We start from the raw sequence: 19,092 nt of genomic DNA, 5'->3' as shown, positions 1-19,092 counted from the left end.
CATTGACCCTAATAAAAAGACTTGTCGTTTTATATGATTTTAATTCAAAACCATTGATGATGATGATGGATATTGTCTTTATATTTTTTTGGAAAAAAATAATTGTTTCTTAATCATGCTTTAAACTAAGACAGGTTTTAAGATTTGAAAAGACTGTAAAGGCTGTGGAGGCAGGGTAACACTGTTTCAAATGGTTGTGGGTATTCATGGCTCCATGTTGCAGCCAACAAGGACGCCCTGACATTTCTACTATGACCATGTGGACATGTTACCTTTGTTTCTAAATTATTTAGGTTGTTTTAATTCAAATATAATTGAGCATTCTTAAATCACCTTGTTGAGAGAAACATCTAAATTATGTGTATTTGAAGGCTTTTCTCTTGTGTTTTAGGAGCATATAATTTTAAAGGAAATGAAATAGAATTCTTGTTAATTTTTCCTGGTTTTGTACTATTGTCTGCCTAATTTTTGATAAAATTGAATATAAATGTGGATGGAGAAATTAAAAAAACAAGAAGTTTAGAATAAAATTGGTTTTCGGGTTACTGTTAATCCGGACTAAACAGGACAACTAAACTATGGTGGCAAAATCAAAGCCTGGTGATGTAAATTATTATTATGATTATTTTGTGTCTCTCATCTAAAAACAGATTTTGAAGGACTAAAAATTGAAAAGGAAATTAATAGGCTTGGATTGAATTATTGTGGAAATATAGGGGATATGTTTTAAATCGGATAAAGCAGTGGCAGAGGTGAAGATAATGGTTGGAAACAGAGAGATGGAGTGTCCTTTTCGCAATGTTTGAAATCATAGAAATAATACAAAGTTTAGTGAATGTAAATGCTCCTTTCTATGGAAATTGGTGGGACGTTGCTATTCATTTTCTAGTATCACCTTCTCATAGTTTTACTATATTATGCATTTGTCACAGTCAGTATATGGTTCATCAAAATTGATGTGATGTAATTTCTTGCAGTGTTCCGGGATTTTTTCGCTCATAGGGAATTAGAATTGTTTTCAAGGCTTCCAGGAATATCAAAGCAGACCTATATATATATATATGTGTGTGTGTGTGTGCATATACAAGGATTTCTTGATGACGCCAACTCCATTACTCACCAACTTTTTTGTCATAATTAGAACGGCGCAAACCAAGTCAACTTGCAGTTCTTGTAAGTAACTATATAAAGCAATTTCCAACTCTTTTTCTATCTATGTACATACCATTTACATATACATATACATATATATATATATATATATATACACACACACACACACTCTTTTACTTTCTGGTTTTATTAAAAGGAACTGTTGCCTACCTCGTAAGTAACTATTTACAAACACACACTTGGATCAAAGGAAGAGCTTCAATTTGCATTAGTTATTATTTTAACTTTACTTATGGATTATTTGCAGATATGAGCATGGCTACTTCTACTGCTGCTTTTCTCGGTTTCAGAGAGGTGAGGACACACGCAATGGTTTTACTAGCTATCTTTATGAAGCTTTATATGTAGGAAGCAAATCCTAACCAACACGGATAATCACCAACTTATACTACATCAATTATCTTGTTGTACTTCATAATACGTGGTTCCCAACTTGAACTACTTTGGAATGAAGCCCAGCCTTCTCATTGCTTGCAACACACGCAACACAATCGCTCAGGAAAATGGGGAAAAGATTTATTGCATTAATAAATTAATTACCATAAATCGATTTTTAAAAATATTACTATTATTTTTTTTTTGAAGTGGAGGTTCTATTTGATTGGATTTGTAACTCTTTTTTACTATGATTTTGTTTTTTCTTTGAGGGTTCTATTTGATTGGAGATGTAACTCTTTTTTTCTTTTTCTTTTCTCTCTCCCAACTCTTTTTATGAAGCATTGTCATCAGTTTATTTATATATATATATATATATATATATATATATGTTTGGTTCTTTAAAGTTATGACGAGCAGCAGCGAAACAAACTACAAACTGAAGGAGAAGAGAGGCAGCTATGTGAACGCTGCTTTCCACACTTGGATTCCTATTATTATAACATTGTGGACCGATCCAAAGTATTAATTCTTCCATATCATCATCATCATCATCATTATTATTATTGTTATTTTTTCTAAAATTCCTATTGATCATAAGCATATTAGCATATATATATATATATGCATTTATTTCTCTCTAAAAATAATAGAGTTAGGAAATCTATGATCACAATGCAAATTTTGTTATTATAGTTGAAAATATATAAGATGCTTTTTTTATATGAAACTGTTGGTTTCTGTCTTTTTAGGGTGGAAATATAAAACTCAATAAAATTGTCAAAGTTAATTTGCAGCATGGGTGAGCGCGGACACGTCTCGTGTACTATATGACATTTAAAATATTGGATGGAGTTGAAGATCATGAAGCACAAACAGCTTTTTACGAAGCTAAAGGGAGCGCACTCAGACCCTGTTTGATTTTGAGGTGGTTTTGAGGTAATTTCATATTTTCTCTTTCTTTTGACACGTGCATGTGGAATTACTACGACCTCTTTTCATATGTGGTTGTTCTTTCGTTTTCGCGCATCTTATTGTTGTCTCTCACCTATCTGAAAATAATGAAAATAATAATAATATTGTTATCTAGAATTGATTGTGAATTTATACTGTTATCTAGAATTGATTGTGAATTTGATTGAATTGGCTTGTAAAAATTGTGATATGGATTATCTACAATTATCTACATGCTTCTTTGACTGTTTTATTAGGAATTTTAAGGCTTGTAAATGCAAAATGAGTTTATGTATATAGGCCTTTCGCACTGTTTTTCATTCTATTTCTTTCATTTGGTTTTTTGTTGACAGATTTGGAATCAAAACCTGTTTCATCCACCAAAAGGAGTGCACAAAGGTTAGCTTTTTCTTTTTTTCTTTTTTATTTTGTTCTGATTTTTGTTTTTTGTTTTGTTTTGTTTTATTTTTTTTTTAACAAGTATACTTTCCATTTGGTCCTACTTGCTGTCAATCAGGGAGTATAAATTTACATACTGAATTGCTAACTCAACCACTTGTATCTTTGCAATGATCCTGAGGGTCATGGTGGAACACTTGGGCGTGATGCAACCTGAGGTAATTTTCATATACCATTGCAGTATGTTGGGAGTTTCTAAGGAAATTAGTTTTCATTTCCATATCTTTTTGTACCATGATTTCAGTTTAACCATATGCTTTTAATTAATTAAAAAGATTATTATTATTATTATTTACTGATCTGGTCAGTGTTCTGTTTTTTAAGTTTAAATATTTTGGAGAACTGATTCTTTTTTTGTTCATGCAGATGAGGGAAAAAGCAGTATCTAGAATATTCCAATATGAAAGCTAAAGTTATGGTGTGTTGGTCATGGATAGGGAGTTACGGAACTGAAAAGGATTTGAAGGCCATGATTATCTCAAGTTGGAAGCAGAAAGTTGTATTTTAGTTTATTAATGTATTTTTGCATTTTTGTCTAAGTATAGCTTTGTATTTCCTTTCTACATTTTTGTCCTTTATGCATTACATTACATTTTCTACAAATTGAACACGTTGGTGAAGATTTTTTTTTTTTTTTAAATTATCAGCTACTGCTCATTTGAAAAACTAAGCTGGATCCTTTTAGTGATAAACATAATCATCAGATACCCATTTGAAAAACTAACCTGGATCCTTCTAGTTACAAACATAATCATCAGATTTGCTAATTGCTGGAGAATATTCACTTTCAGATGAACTCCATTAATGTGATGATACGTGTACATGTCTCAAAAATGAATTGATCGCTTACCATGCGCCATTTTTACCTTCTTTTTTATTTAAGAAAGTGAACAAAATATACGTTGTCTCCGTGTTTGAATGATCAACAGGAGGGCAAGAGAACTGACATAAAGAAACCACCGGCATTAATTGTTTTCGGGAAGATTAATTGCTTTTTTGTTTTTGGGAAGATTACTTGTTACATTACGAAACGAAGAATCATATCCTCAAGTTAATTCCGAGGAAGGTGATGACTGTTGTGGGATAAATAAATTAAAAAAAAAAAAAAAAAAAAAAAAGAAGAAGCAAAAGTGTGGGATCTGGTTGCTATTTGATCAAGAAGAATGTGCAAAGAAATTGAATGTTGTTGAGGAACAGAAAGTGGAACAAGTATTCCTAAGACAGTAGTAAGTGAAGATCTTAGCTTTAGTGAAGGTTTTAATTCAAAGGAAATCAAGTTTATTCCTTGACTGCTTTCAATATAAGCTGGGTTTATATTGTCCTATTGCTTTGTTATTCCTCTCTTTACTTTAAAAGTAAATGAGGAAATTGGAAGTTCGATTCACTCTCGTAGCGTCCTCTGTTATGCAAGAAAAATTTCAGCCTAAAGCATGATGTTTGCATGAATGATGGACCATCACATTATGTATTTCTTTAATTTATTTCTTTTTTTATTTTTTATTTTTTATTTTTTTGATGATGTGAATATATAAAGGTCATTTTACCATGGAAACTGCCCACTCGCTAAGTAAATTATTGTTTCTGATGACAAACACTTTTTTATTGAAAAAGTTACAAGATGTATAATTTTTTACAATATACATATCTTATTATGTTTTACTCTATTTTTTTTGTCATAATTTTTTCTTAATCAAGCAATAGAAACCAAAAACTGGTTTTAACATTTGATAAGACTGTGTACAAGCGATTAACACCCTGTTTCAAATGGCTGTAGGTATTTGTGACTCAATGTTGAAACCAAAAAGGGTGCCCCAAGTTTTCTACCATGATCACGTGGACAAATTACCTATGTTTCTGATCCTAACTCCACACTAGCACTTTCCCTTCCGGAAGAGCAAAAGTATCAAATTTGGAATAAAATCATAGTTCAAGCCTGTACATAAACAACACATATATGTATATGTATAGACAAAATCCTTTTTTAAAGCTCACTGACCTTGCGCATCTCTATGGTCATTTTGACATGAGCTTTCACTTTTATTTTTGGTACTGGAATCCATATTTTCAGAGCCTGTTTGTGACCATTAGTTATCACATGTTGAAAGCCTATTCGGCCTCCAATTCCCACATAGAATTGGGTAGGGATTGGAAATTTAGGACTTTAGAGAAAAAGCTTAAATTCTAGTTCTAGGGAAAAAATTAAATTAAGCCTAATGATACACTATATATATTTTGTCTTTTTTTTTTCTTTGTGATAAATATATATATTCTGTCTTTCCTATAACAAAGTTTGCTTTGTCATTGTTTTTATTTTTATTTTACTTTATTGGAAAGTTTTTAAGACCACCACCTGCTCTGAAACAGCAAGTCAACATAGTCAATGGCTTTAACTGAAGGAACTAAATAGGATTGGACTAAAATCACTGTGGAAATGCACGAATGCTTTGAATGTGATACAGCTGTGTGGAAAAACAGATCACACTGTCAATCAAAAGTCATGAATTCAAAGTTAGTCAAAAAAAAAAAAAAAAAAAGTTATATTGGTTCCTATGCAATTGGTGGGTCTTTTTATTCATTTCTTTGGTCCCTGTCGAGTTTCTTTTCCTCTCAAAGAGTTTTTATATTATTCTAATCTCCTGGTACATATATATATATTCCTCATTTGTGCTTTAATGCTGGTCTTTTTACCCCCCAGGAAAACAAGAAAAAAAGAAAAAAGTAAATTAATATTCCAATCTTTGATTAAGGTTATTTTTGTAATTACGTTTGAAATTACCAGGAAAATTAAGGAAGATACACATTTTTCACACTAGTTCTTCTTTATGAATACCATTTTTCGCTTTTATGGTAATTACAATCAGACCTTTTAATTTTCCTAGATGGTACAGATTATAATGCAATTTCCAACCACTTTTTTTTAGCCATATCCTACACCTTCTTCGCTAAGGAAAGAGTTTCTGATCACCACTTCAAGATACACACTTGGATTTCAATTTGCATTTATTAACTTTTACTTGTATATTTGCAGGTTAATTACAAACATGGCTTCTTTTTCTTCTTCTGCTGCTGCTGCTGCTGATATCCCCCCTCAAGAAAAGCATGAAGTATTTCTAAGCTTTAGAGGTGAAGACACACGCACTGGTTTTACAAGCTATCTTTATGAAGCTTTATGTAGAAAGCAAATCATAAGCTACATGGATGATCACCAACTTGAGAGGGGTGATGAAATTTCACCAACCCTTCTGAAAGCTATAGAGGAATCCAAGATCTCGGTGATCATTTTCTCGGAAAACTATGCTTCTTCAACATGGTGTTTGGAAGAACTAGCGAAAATACTTGAATGCAAGAAAAGAAATGGGCAGATTGTTATACCCATTTTTTATGGCACAGAACCATCGGTTGTACGGAAACAAGAAAAGAGCTATGCATATGCATTTGCTCAACTTGAAGAGCGTTTTAAGGACAGCATGGAAAAGGTACAGCAATGGAGGCATGCTCTTACAGAAGTGGCCGGTCTAACCGGTTTGGATTCAAAGCAATTTAGGTAACTTTCTGCAACTTTAATCCAAATATTTGAATATTAAAAATGCTTTATTCCTAAGTTTTTACCAATTCATCGATCCACTGTTTCTAACTAATAACAATTGTATTTTTTTTCATGTGTGCTAGGCTTGAGACTCAGTTAGTTCAACAAATTGTTGAAGATATTTCCTTAAAATTGCCAAAACTTCTATCCTTAAATGATCGTTTTGAAGGGCGGAACTTGATTGGAATTGAAAAACGTATTAAGGAAATTGAGTCATTATTATGCCTTGGTTCAAAAGATGTTCGGATTATAGGTATTTGGGGCATGGGAGGTATTGGTAAAACCACCCTCGCTAGTATTATTTATCAAAGATTGTCATATTCTCATTTTGAGGCTCGCTGCTTTCTTGAGGATGTTAGGGAAGAATCTTTCAGAAATGGAACAAATCATTTGAGGAAAGAACTTCTTGCCAGCTTATTAGATAAGGATGAAGCTATGCTAAGAATGGACACCCCCTCTGCAATATCACCTTTTATGCGAAAGAGATTTCGTCGTAGAAAGGTACTCGTAGTTTTAGATGACTTGGATAGTTCAATATTCCAATTCAAAACTTTAGTTGAAGGGTATGATGATTTTGCCCCTGGAAGTAGAATTATTTTTACAACTAGGGATGTCCGAGTGCTTAAGACTGTAGCTGATGAAATTTACAAGGTTGAGGAGCTAGATTACTATGAATCTCTTGATCTGTTCTGTTTGCATGCTTTTAAGAAGTCTTCTCTTGCAGCAGACTACACAATGCTATCAGACAGGGCAATTAGTTATGCAAATGGGAATCCATTAGCTATTCAAGCCTTGGGTTCCTCCCTGCATTCCAGAAGCAAACAAGAATGGGAAAATACATTGGACAGGCTGAAAATGTATCCGAATCCGAACATTCAAAGAGTATTGAGAATAAGTTACGAGGGACTAGATGATGAAGGGATTCAAAAAATATTTCTTGACATTGCGTGTTTCTTTCAGTCACATTATTTTGAAGACGAACTAGAAAGCAAATTAGATAGCAGTGGTCATTCCTTTGTGAAACTAGGAATAAGTGATCTCATTAACAAGTCTTTAATAAATGAAAGTAACATAAAATGTTTAGGACCTCTTGGTATACCAATGCCAAGGCTCAAGATGCATGATTTGCTACAACAAACAGGCCGATCAATTGTCAGGGGCGAAAGCAAAGAGCCAGGAAACTGTAGTAGGTTGTGGACTGCTAAGGAAATTTGCCATGTATTGGAAAGAAATACAGTAAGTGCAAATACATTTTTATTTATTTTTTTTCAATAAAATTATGTGTCTGTATATGTTGTTCTTAATAAAATTTTCATTCACTTGATTGTCAGGGAAGTGCCACCATCGAAGGTATATCATTCAATGTGTCAGAAATTAGAAAAGTTGTAAAAGTGAGCCCTGCAGCCTTCTCAAAAATGTATAATCTACGATATCTTAAAATTTATGCCATTCATGAAAACAACAAGTGCAGATTGTGTCTTCCTCAAGGTCTTGATTCTTATCTTTCTGATACGATAAGTTATTTCGAGTGGGAATCATACCCTTTGAAAACTTTGCCATCAGATTTCATTCCAGAGAATCTTGTTGAACTTAGACTACCTAACAACCAACTTGAGGTGCTTTGGGATGAATCTCAGGTATGCTTAATTTATTGAATTATAGTTAATGTATTTTTAGTGCATGAATGAATCATGATGAGTAACTATAACTCTTTTTCTTTTGTCATAGCCACTTGAGAAGTTAAAAGTGATCGATCTTAGTCATTCGAAGCTCTTGACTCAAATACCAAATCTATCTCAGGCTTCAAATCTTGAAATTATAAATCTTGAAGGTTGTACTAGTTTGATTCAAGTTCCTTCATATTTTAAGAATCTCCACAATCTTCAGTGTCTACGTTTGACAGATTGCTCCAACCTTATAAATGTTGAAGGGTTATCAGGGCATGAGAACTTTGAAGCTATTTATTGCAACAATATTGATAAGCTGAAGTCTTCAGAAACTCCTAATGCAAACTTTCCAATGAATTTAAGAACTTTGTTTTTGGGTGGGACAGCAATTGAAGCAGTGCCCTCATCATTTGGGTGTCTCTTGGGTCTTGTTCAATTGGATTTGGATAACTGCAAAAGACTTAAAAGTATACCAACCAGCATTTGTAAGTTGAAATCTCTTGAGTCATTGAATCTCTTTAAATGCCCGAATCTTGAAAATTTTCCTGAAATTTTAGAGCCTATGGAATGCTTGAAATGTCTAAGGTTAGAAGGAACGGGCATTAAAGAGTTACCTGAGTCAATTGTAAATCTAATTGGGCTCGATAGGTTGTTCCTTGAGGGATGTTCAAAACTTCAAAAATTGCCTACCCTTCCACTTGGTTTGTCATACTTGGATGTAGAGAATTGTGAGAGCTTGAAATCATTGGCACATCTTCCATCATCTTTGGAACATTTGTTGGCAAGCCATTGCACATTACTGGAGACAATATCAAGTTGGAGAACTCCGCTTGGATATGAAATCAGTGACTCATATTCTATGGATGGAAGTATTAGATTTGATAATTGTCTGAATTTGGATCAAAACACACGCAACAACATAATCCCTGATCCTGCACTGTTTAGAATTCTGTCTAGTGCAACATCATACAAGAAACGCCCAATTGATCATCAAGGACTGGTATGTTATAATTTTCCATTGATATATTATTATTATTATTATTATATATAGTTAATAATTTTCCCATCCACGCTACAGGAATTCCCATTGTTTATTTGTTATCCTGGAGATGAAATTCCAAAGAGGTTCAGCTATCAAAGCTTGGGGAGTTCAATGAATATTCAGCTTCCTCCAAACTGGTGCAATACCAACTTCTTGGGTTTTGCTGTCTGCTTTATTATTGATCAATACTCTCATATAACTGATGGAATTGAATACAAACTCAGTTTCAAAACCATCAATGAAAACAGTCTTTATGATTTTCATGATTCTGATTGGTTGTATCGTCTAGAGAAGATCAATTCAGATCATGTCTGGATTGTGCATGAAGCTTCATTGTCTTGCAAAGGGTTTGAAGAAAAGTTTGGAGCAAATTGGCCCTCTATTTGTAGCAACATTGTCACCGGGATTTCTTTCCATGTCCGACCTTTTCGCCGTGATGATAGATTTCATGATTCATGTGTGGAAGAAGGTGTTGAGCATTGCAAGATAAAAAAGTGTGGAATTTGGATGATATATGAGGAAGATGCAGATCAAGTATTGGATGGTGCGGAAGAGGAACCAGAAGTAGAAACAACTAAAAGACGCTTTGGTGAATCGTCTGAAGGCAGTGGAATAAGTATTACTGATGTTGTTGGCTCTGATGATGAGAACGAATACCAACACAAAAGAAGAGTCATATCCTCAGGTTAATTCTATGAAAACCAAGCTTACATGAAAATTACTTACTCTATCTTGGTAGTACCATTAACATTGACCTTGATAAAAGATTGATATTTTATATGATTTCAATTTGCAAAACCAATGGTGATGATTGATGATTGTATTTATATTTAAAAGGAAAATTCATAATTTTTTCTTAATCATACTTTATACTAAAACAGGTTTTGAGATTTGAGAAGACTGTGTACAAGCTGTGGAGGCAGGGTAACACTCTGTTTCAAATGGTTGTAGGCATTCATGGTTCGATGTTGCAACCGATAAGGATGATGCCCTGAGATTTGTACCATGATAATGTGGACAAATTACTTAAGTTTCTAATTTATTTAGATTATTTTACTTAAACTGTAATTGAGCATTCTTAAATTATCTTGCTGAGAGAAATATCTAAATTATGTTTTTTTTCTTGTTTTTAGGAGCATATTCTAAAGGTAAAGAAACAGAATTTTAAAAAAAAAAAAAAAAATTCTGCTTTTATACTATTCTCTACCAAGTGGTCAATAAAATTCGATGTAAATGTGGACGCAAGAATATCAAAAATTCCCAAATAAAATCTGTTTGACATTACTGTTAACTATAGGCAAAATCAAATTCTTTTCTTTCTTTTTTTTTTCTTTTGGGTCTCTCTCTTCGGAACAGAGTTTGAAGGACTAAAAATTGGAAAAGTAAATTAATAGGCTTGGATTGAATTATTGTGGAAATTTAGCTCTATGTTTTGAATCTGATAAAGCAGTGGAAGAGGTGAAGATAATGGTTGAAAACAGAGAGGTGGAGTGTTTTTGTCACCTTGAAGTCAAAAGACATGATATAAAGTTTATCAATGTGGATGCTCCTCTGTTTTTCTATGGAAATTGGTACGATGTTGTTATTCATTTTCTAGTATCTTCCTCTTTTAATTTTACTATAACATGCATTTAGCAAAGCCTTTATGGTTCATCGAAATTTACGTTATGCAATTTCTTGCAGTGGGCTCCACCGCTAAAGAGTGAGCCTACATCCTCATGAGCTCGACACAATGATGCTCCTTCACGTTTTTAATTAATTAAATAATTTCATGGGCAATTAAATAATTTGTGAAAGTCATTATAAAAGTGATTATGTGAAACCAAAATAAAGATTCCATTATAAAAGTCACAAAGCAAAAAAAAATCAACAGTACTACTTTTTCAGAACAAAGTGGCAGGTGCCAAACACTACAAAGGGGATAATCTTGAGTACACGCATGCACACCGAGATGGATGGTGTACATGACATATCAAGCATTCCAACTGCATAGTTGTGTGGTCTACGAGTTGACCCAAAAAAAAAAAAAAAAGAGGGGAAAAGGGGTCTAGCTATGCATGTAGTTGTGAAATCAATTCTCAAGCCTTCACTGAAGTTTTGATCTGAAATTTATCTTCTTTTTTCCTGAGAAAAAACAACAATTTAGAGTGTGGTACAAAGTTTTGAACTTTCACTGGAAAATTCCACAAATCTACTTCTCTCTGTGATCTGGTTTTCGCTTACGAAACAATGGTGGCAGTGGCAGAGATCTTTCTGGGAGCGTTGCTACAGATGCTGTTTGAGAAGTTGATGTCGAGGGAGGTGCTCGACTTTGCTCGTGGTGAAGGTGTTCACAAGAAGCTTGAGAAATGGAGCTCAACACTACGGATGATTCAAGCCGTGCTCTCTGATGCAGAGGCGAAGCAACTGACCAGTGAGGCTGTGAAACTTTGGCTTGCTGATCTCAGAGACTTGGCTTATGATGTGGAAGATGTACTGGACAAGTTCTATACCAAGCAGATACAGAATTTACTTCAAGGTAACTCTTGGAAGTTCACCCATATTTTCATGCGTAAAATCAATTCAGAGATTAATGAAATCACTAAAAGGTTCGATGATATATCTAGTAGGGAAATTAAACTTGGTTTGAATAAAATTGAAAGATCTGTGCCAGAATGGAAAAGACTACCAAGCTCAAGTTTGCCTGATAGTCCCGTCGTGGTTGGAAGAGACGAAGACAAGAAGAAAATAGTCGAATTGTTGTTAAGTGATAATCAAAATAAAGAAAATTTTGATGTAGTTGGCTTGGTTGGGATGCCTGGAGTTGGAAAGACAACACTTGCAAGGTTGGCTTTCAAAGATGATGCCATGAAATATTTTGACATAAAAGTTTGGGTTTCCGTATCTGATGACTTTGATTATGTGAGGTTAACGAAGGCAATTCTTAATTCAATCGATTCAGAAAGTAGGAGTTTTGATGAGTTCAGTCAAATTCAGAATCATCTGAGTAAAGATTTGGCGGGGAAGAAGTTTTTGATTGTTATGGATGACGTCTGGAATAAAAAGTATGAGCTGTGGTTAACCTTGCAAGCCCCCTTTGGAGCTGGAGCACCAGGAAGCAAGATACTTGTCACAACACGAAATGAAGATGTTGCAAAGTTGATGGCAGCAGTTGAATGTTATAATCTGGAGTGCATATCGGATGATGATTGTTGGAAAGTATTTGTGCAGCATTTATCAAATAGAAATATTAGTGAACCATCAAAATTGGAATCTCAAAGGGAGAATGTTGTTTCGAAATGCAAAGGCTTGCCCTTTGCAGCACAGACTCTGGGTGGTCTTCTCCGTTGCAAAGAAATTGATGAATGGAAGGATGTATTGGAAAACAAGTTATGGACCCAACCAGAACATAGTAACATTCTCTCACTGTTAAAATTAAGCTACCGCTACCTCCCTCCTCATGTAAAAAGGTGTTTTGCCTATTGCTCAATATTCCCAGAGGACTATGAATTTGAGGAAAAACAGTTGATTCTTTTATGGATGGCGGAAGGGTTACTCCAGAATCAAAAAGGGAGCAGAGAAATGGAAGATTTGGGCAGAGAGTATTTCAGAGAGCTATTCTCAAGGTCATTCTTTCAGAAATCAAAAAAGGACGAATCAAAGTATGTAATGCATGACCTCTTGAATGATTTTGCACGATTGGTTGCTGGAGAAATTGGTTTTACGTTGGAAGATAAGGTGGATTATCATAAGCGATGCAGGATTTTCAAAAAGGTCCGTCACTCAGCTTACATCAGTGCTGACCTTGAAGGCATTCACAGACTTGAGGTATTCTCCAACTTCGAGCATTTGCGGACTTTCCTACCACTTTCACATTCATATAATGGAAGAAAGTACTTGACTAGCAATTTTACTCTTCAAATATTGCCAAAATTACAATATCTAAGGGTGCTTTCTCTGAAGGGATATTGTATTAGAGAGCTACCAGATTCAATTGGTAAACTAAGACTTCTACGGTACCTTGACCTTTCCTATACAGATATAACAAGTTTGCCTGAATCCGTAAGCGATCTCTACAATTTACAGACCTTGTTGTTAGAAGTCTGCGGTTATCTAAATGCATTGCCCACTGGTTTGAAGAATCTAATTAATCTGCGTCATCTCATCTATTCAAACAAATGGCATAAACGCTATGACACATCATATCCACGGTCTTTGAAAGGAATGCCTTCAAATATGGGTAAGTTGACTAATCTCCAAACATTGTCTTACTTTGTTGTGGGAAAAGAGAGTAGCTCATCGGGAGTTGGAGAATTGGGACCTCTATTGCATCTTTGTGGGACACTACACATCTCAGGACTAGAGAATGTGAATGGAGCTAAGGATGCAGTACTGGCCAACTTAGCTGGCAAGGATGGCATTGATGTATTGCTATTGGAATGGAAAGCGAAAGAAACAGCTGATCCAGATATTTTTGAAAGCCTACAACCTCCTCTGATGCTCAAGGAGCTTGCTGTCATGAACTATGGTGGTTCTAAATTTCCAGCTTGGATGGGAAATTCTTTATTCTCTAAGATGGTGAAAGTGAGGTTAAAAGATTGTAGGCGATGCAAATTGTTGCCCCCACTTGGACAATTGCCCTTGCTAAAAGAGCTTACTATAAAAGGATTGTCTGGGGTAGAAAGCGTTGGAAGTGAGTTTTATGGGGATGGTGGGTTGAATGCTTGGAAAATTGGAAACCCTCTGCTTTAAGGATATGGAAAATTGGAAAGATTGGTTTCCAGATGAAACTAATGATGGAATTGATAGGTTCCTTCAGCTGAAAAAGCTTGTTGTAAAGCGGTGCCCCATGTTGAAGGGTAAATTACCAAAGAACCTTCCTTCATTAAAAGACCTTGAGGTTTGGGGATGTGAGCAGCTGACAGTTTCAATTCCCAGCAACCAAATGCTCTGCTCGTTAATCATCCGTTACTGTGCAGAGGTGGTTTGTGAAAATCATGCCCACTTGAAGTCGCTAAAGTCCATTAATGTTTCTGGTATTCGAAAATTCAGGTATCAACCAGAAAGATTCATGCAAGGATTGACAAGAGAACAAGATTTGGTGGTTCCTGGTGGCAATGGGATGACTGCTTTGCTGCAGGATAAATTTTGTCTGCTCACTTCTCTTTGTAAATTAGAAATTAAAGGCAGTTCCCTGCGCCATCTTACACTGGTTGCTGTTCCTGGTTGCAGTGGGATGACTTCTTTGCTGCAGAATGAATTATGTCAGCTCGCTTCTCTTTGTCAACTACAAATTAATGACAGCTTCCTGCTGTATCTTAAACTGGACTTGGAAGAAACAGAACAGGTACAAATCCGGATACCTACCAAACTGGAGACTCTGCATCTATCGTCGTGTGATAATCTTTTGAAGGTACCAGAAGGATTGCACCTAACATTCCTTAAAGAGCTACACATAGTTTCCTGCCCAAGTCTCACGTCTTTTTCAGAGTCCAGTTTGCCGTCTTCTCTCAGAGTTTTGTATATTCAAGATTGCAAAAATTTGAAATCAGTACTGGTACTAGAGGAGTACAGCAGCACCAACAGAAGTTGCACACTTAATTATCTGGAGTCATTGACCATAGAACGGTGTTGTCCTTTCAAATCCATATCATCGGCCAAGTTACCACACACACTTAGACAGCTTAAGTTGTGGGATTGTCCCAGTTTAATTTGCTTATCATCTTCGGGGGAGCTACCTGAGGCGCTTGAAGTCCTCCGTATTTGGAAATGCGATCGTCTTACATCCTTATCCTCGGATGACAAATTGCCCAAAGCCCTAAAACATCTTCAAATAAGTCGTTGTGGAGAGCTGAAGTGGATAACAAATAGGTTCTACGACAACGCTTGTCTTCAATCTCTTTCCATTTGGAATTGCAAAAACCTTACATCCTTACCTGAAGGCCTCCACCATCTCACCAACCTTTGTAAAGTAATTATATACTTTTGTGAAAATCTAGTTTCCTTCCTGGAAGGAGGGTTGCCCGCTTCAAACCTCAGAGACCTTGATGCTCCGGTTACCATTTTGAATAATATGGTAGCCCATCCCAGAGGCATGCAAGGTTTTCCACCAAATTTAACCTCGCTTACCATTGGGAATCTCGAGGTGGGTAAGCCACTCTTCCAGCGGGGATTATTGCATACACTGACCTCTCTTAGAGAGCTTTATTTGAATGGTAAAGCTACAGATATGGTGTCCTTTCCACCTGAAGATGAAAAAGAAAAACAGCATGAGAAGGATGGGAGGAAGGGGATGATGATGATGATGATGATGTTACCAAAGACTCTCATCACCCTCTCGATTTCAGGTTTCGAGAACCTCGAGAAGTTATCCGCCGGTTTACAATGCCTCACCTCTCTTCAACATCTTTGTATCTCAGACTGCAAAAAGCTGAAATCTTTACCAAAGGGGGGTCTGCCTCTTTCACTTTTGAAACTTCTAATCCAAGACTGCCAACTGCTACAAAAAAAATGCAAAAGGGATACAGGTCCATTCTGGCCCCACATTGCTCATATTCCTTGGTTGGAAACAGAGAGGTGGATTCAATTACTGTACAAGTATCTTGTGGTATTTTATACTACGTGGTTCCCAACTTGAACTACTTTGGAATGAAGCCCAGCCTTCTCATTGCTTGCAACACACGCAACATAATCACTCATTATCTCTAAAGAAATATATATAAATCCCAAAAATTTTATGAAAATGGGGAAAAGATTTATTGCATTGATAAATTAATTACCATAATCGATTTTTAAAAATACTATTATTATTATTATTTTTTATGAAGTGGGGGTTCTATTTGATTGGAGGTGCAACTCTTTTTTACTATGATTTTGTTTTTCCTTTGAGGGTTCTATTTGATTTGGGATGTAACTCTTTTTATTTTTTTATTTTTTTATTTTTTATTTTTCTTTTTCTTTTCTCTCTCCCAACTCTTTTTATGAAGCATTACCATCAATTTATTTATTTATTTCTGTTTGGTTCTTTAAAGTTATGGCAGCTGCAGCTGAAACAAACTACAAACTGATGGAGGAGACACGCAGCTATATGAACGCTGCTTTCCACACTTGGATTCCTATTATTATAACATTGTGGAGCCATCCGAAGTATTAATTCTTCCATATCATTATCATTATTGTTGTTGTTGTTGTTTTTCCTATAATTCCTATTGATCATAAGCATATTAGCATATATATATATATATATATATATATATTTATGCATTTAATTTTTCTCTAACAATAATAGGGTTAGATAATCTATGATCACATTGCAAATCTTGTTATTATAGTTGAAAATATATAAGATGCTCTTTATATATGAAACATTTGGTTACTGTCTTTTCAGGGTGCGAGTGTAAAACTCAAGTAAATTATCAAAGTTAATTGGCAACATGGATGAGCGCGGACATGTGTCGTGTACTATATGACATTCAAAACACTGGCTGGAGATGGAGATCGTGAAGCACAAATAGCTTTTTACGATGCTAAAGTGAGTACACCCAGACCCTGTTGGTTTTTGAGGCGGTTTTGAGGTAATTTCAGTTTTTTTATTTTTCATTTTTCCTATCCAACAATAATTACTATTATTTACTGTTTTCTCTCTCTCTTTTGACACCTGCATGTGGAATTACTACTACCTCTTTTCATATGTGGTTGTTCTTTCTTTTTCGGGCATCTTATTGCTGTCTCTTATCTATCTGAAAATAATAATAATAATAATAATAATATTGTTGTCTAGAATATATTGTGAATTTGATTGGATTGGCTTGTAAAAATGGTGATTTAATTTGGATTATCTACAGTTATCTACATATGCTTCTTTTACTGTTTTATGTGGAATTTCGTGGTTTGTAAATGCAAAATGAGTTTATGTATATTGGCCTGTCACACTGTTTTTCGTTCTATATCTTTAGTTATTTGTTGATAGATTTGGAATCAAACCCTGATTCATCCACCAAGAAGGAGTGCACAAAGGTTACTTTTTTTTTTCTTTTCTTTTTTTCCCTTTTTTATTTTGTTCTGTTTTTTGTTTTTTGTTTTTTTTGTTATTTCAACAAGCATTCTTTTCTTTTGGTCATTCTTGCTGTAATTCAGGAAGTATAAATTTAGACACTGAATTGCTAACCCTACCACTTGTATCTTTGCAGTGATCCAGATGGTCATGGTGGAACAGCTGGGCGTGATGCAACCTGAGGTAATTTTCATATTCCATTGCAGTAGGTTGTGAGTTTGTAAGGAAATCAGTTTTCATTTCCATATCTTTTTGTACCATGATTTCAGCAGTATCTAGGATAAACAATATTCCAATATGAAAGCTAAAGTTATGGTGTATTGCTCATGGATAGGGAGTTATCGAACTGAAAAAGGATTTGAAGGCCATGATTATTTCAAGTTGGAAACAAAAAGTTGTGTTTTTAGTTTATTAATATATTTTTGCATTTTTTCTAAATATAGCTTTGTGTTTCCTTTCTACATTTTTGTCCTTTATGCATTACATTACATTTTCTACAAATTGAACTCGTTGGTGCTTTTTTTTTTTTGTTTTTTTGTTTTTTTTTTTTAAATTTAAATATCAGCTTCTACCCATTTGAAAAACTAACCTGGATCCTTTTAGTGAAAACATAGTCATCAGATTTCCTAATTGCTAGAGGATAGTCACTTTCAGATGAACTTCGTTAATTTGATACTTGTACATGTATAAAAAATGAAAATCGATCGCTTACCATGCGCCATTTTTACCTTCTTTTTTCTTTAAGAAAATGAACAAAATATACATTGTTTCCCTGTTTGAATGATCAACAGGAGGGTAAGAGAACTGACATAAAGAAACTACTGGCATTAATTGTTTTTGGGAAGATTACTTGGTCCATTACGAAAAGAAAAGTCATATCCTCAGATTAATTCCAAGAAAATCAGACTTACTTGAATATTGGAAGGTGATGAGTGTTGTGGAATAAAAAAAAAAAAAAAATGTGGGATTTGGTTGCTATATGATCAAGAAGAATGTGCAAAGAAATTGAATGTTGTTAAGGAACAGAAAGTGGAACAAGTATTCCTAGGACATTAGTAAGAGAAGATTTTAGCTTTAGTGAAGGTTTTAATTGAAAGGAAATCAAGCTTATTCCTTGACTGCTTTCAATATAAGCTGGGTTTATATTTTCCTATTGCTTTATTTATTCCTCTCTTTAAAAATAAATGAGGTGTTGTAGAATTTTTGAACTCACTTCAATAAAGAAAATACTAAACAAGAACATACAAAATTACCGAGGTTCGGTCAAAATCGACCTACGTCCTCGTTGTTCAAGTGTTGAGCTTCTGCACTATAGAAAAATGGTGTTTACAAGCTTAATAACAAACCATCAATGGTGGATTCACACAAGAATACCCAAACCAATACCCAAGATCCCAATACACCCATTCACTCTTCAATCTCCACAGAGATCTCTCTCAAACCCACGTTAAGAACACAAAGAAAACAAGAATGAATGGCTCTCAAAACTCATGGGACTCTCTTCGCACAAAGCTACACACGGTCTGCAATTTTTTTCCTTTTTTGCTCTCTGTTTTTTCTTATATACACCAGCAAGAAGAAGACCAAATATACATATATATCCAAAACAAGAAACGGTGCATTCAACTAACTCCAGCAGCTCCAACATGGCAAGTAACTTATGAAATATCCTTTCTGCCCTTCATTATTGATGCAGTAAAATGATGCCGTTTTGGACCTGCAAAATTCCCTTCTTTCTTCTCTTTTTAACAGCTTATAAACACACACTTATATATATATAGCTAACCAGATTTGAGGATTATTT

The 19,092-nt window shown here is 34.6% G+C and overlaps 3 protein-coding genes across 20 annotated transcripts; all 3 read left to right on the top strand.

The window, feature by feature from the left end:
* The first annotated feature begins 5,666 nt into the window (after window positions 1-5,666).
* On the top strand, window positions 5,667-10,455 carry LOC107431348 (disease resistance-like protein DSC1). Its single transcript, XM_025078829.3, has 7 exons — window positions 5,667-5,808; window positions 5,990-6,505; window positions 6,631-7,783; window positions 7,879-8,184; window positions 8,276-9,214; window positions 9,293-9,941; window positions 10,138-10,455. The coding sequence occupies exons 2-7, from the start codon at window positions 6,003-6,005 to the stop codon at window positions 10,149-10,151; spliced, it is 3,564 nt and encodes a 1,187-aa protein (XP_024934597.3). The 5' UTR covers window positions 5,667-5,808; window positions 5,990-6,002; the 3' UTR covers window positions 10,152-10,455.
* Window positions 10,456-11,164: 709 nt separating this feature from the next.
* LOC132799269 (putative disease resistance RPP13-like protein 1) lies at window positions 11,165-13,987 on the top strand. The gene has a single exon (XM_060818334.1). It carries the CDS (start codon window positions 11,486-11,488, stop codon window positions 13,985-13,987), a length of 2,502 nt encoding a protein of 833 aa, XP_060674317.1. The 5' UTR covers window positions 11,165-11,485.
* Window positions 13,988-13,991: 4 nt separating this feature from the next.
* Window positions 13,992-18,437, top strand: LOC112493402 (putative disease resistance protein At3g14460). Of its 18 annotated transcripts, none has more exons than XM_060818351.1 (5): window positions 13,992-16,381; window positions 16,623-16,809; window positions 17,191-17,251; window positions 17,425-17,471; window positions 18,080-18,437. In XM_060818351.1, exon 1 carries the CDS (start codon window positions 13,992-13,994, stop codon window positions 15,870-15,872), a length of 1,881 nt encoding a protein of 626 aa, XP_060674334.1. In that variant the 3' UTR covers window positions 15,873-16,381; window positions 16,623-16,809; window positions 17,191-17,251; window positions 17,425-17,471; window positions 18,080-18,437. The 18 variants fall into 18 exon arrangements, with proteins under 18 accessions (XP_060674334.1, XP_060674333.1, XP_060674332.1 ...); XM_060818350.1 differs by lacking the exon at window positions 18,080-18,437 and adding an exon at window positions 17,623-17,726; XM_060818349.1 differs by lacking the exon at window positions 18,080-18,437 and adding an exon at window positions 17,558-17,726.
* The last annotated feature ends 655 nt before the right edge of the window (window positions 18,438-19,092 follow it).

Source organism: Ziziphus jujuba, chromosome 6, assembly GCF_031755915.1.
Source record: "Ziziphus jujuba cultivar Dongzao chromosome 6, ASM3175591v1".
NCBI lineage: Eukaryota > Viridiplantae > Streptophyta > Magnoliopsida > Rosales > Rhamnaceae > Ziziphus > Ziziphus jujuba.
This window is presented reverse-complemented; position numbering and strand designations above follow the sequence as displayed.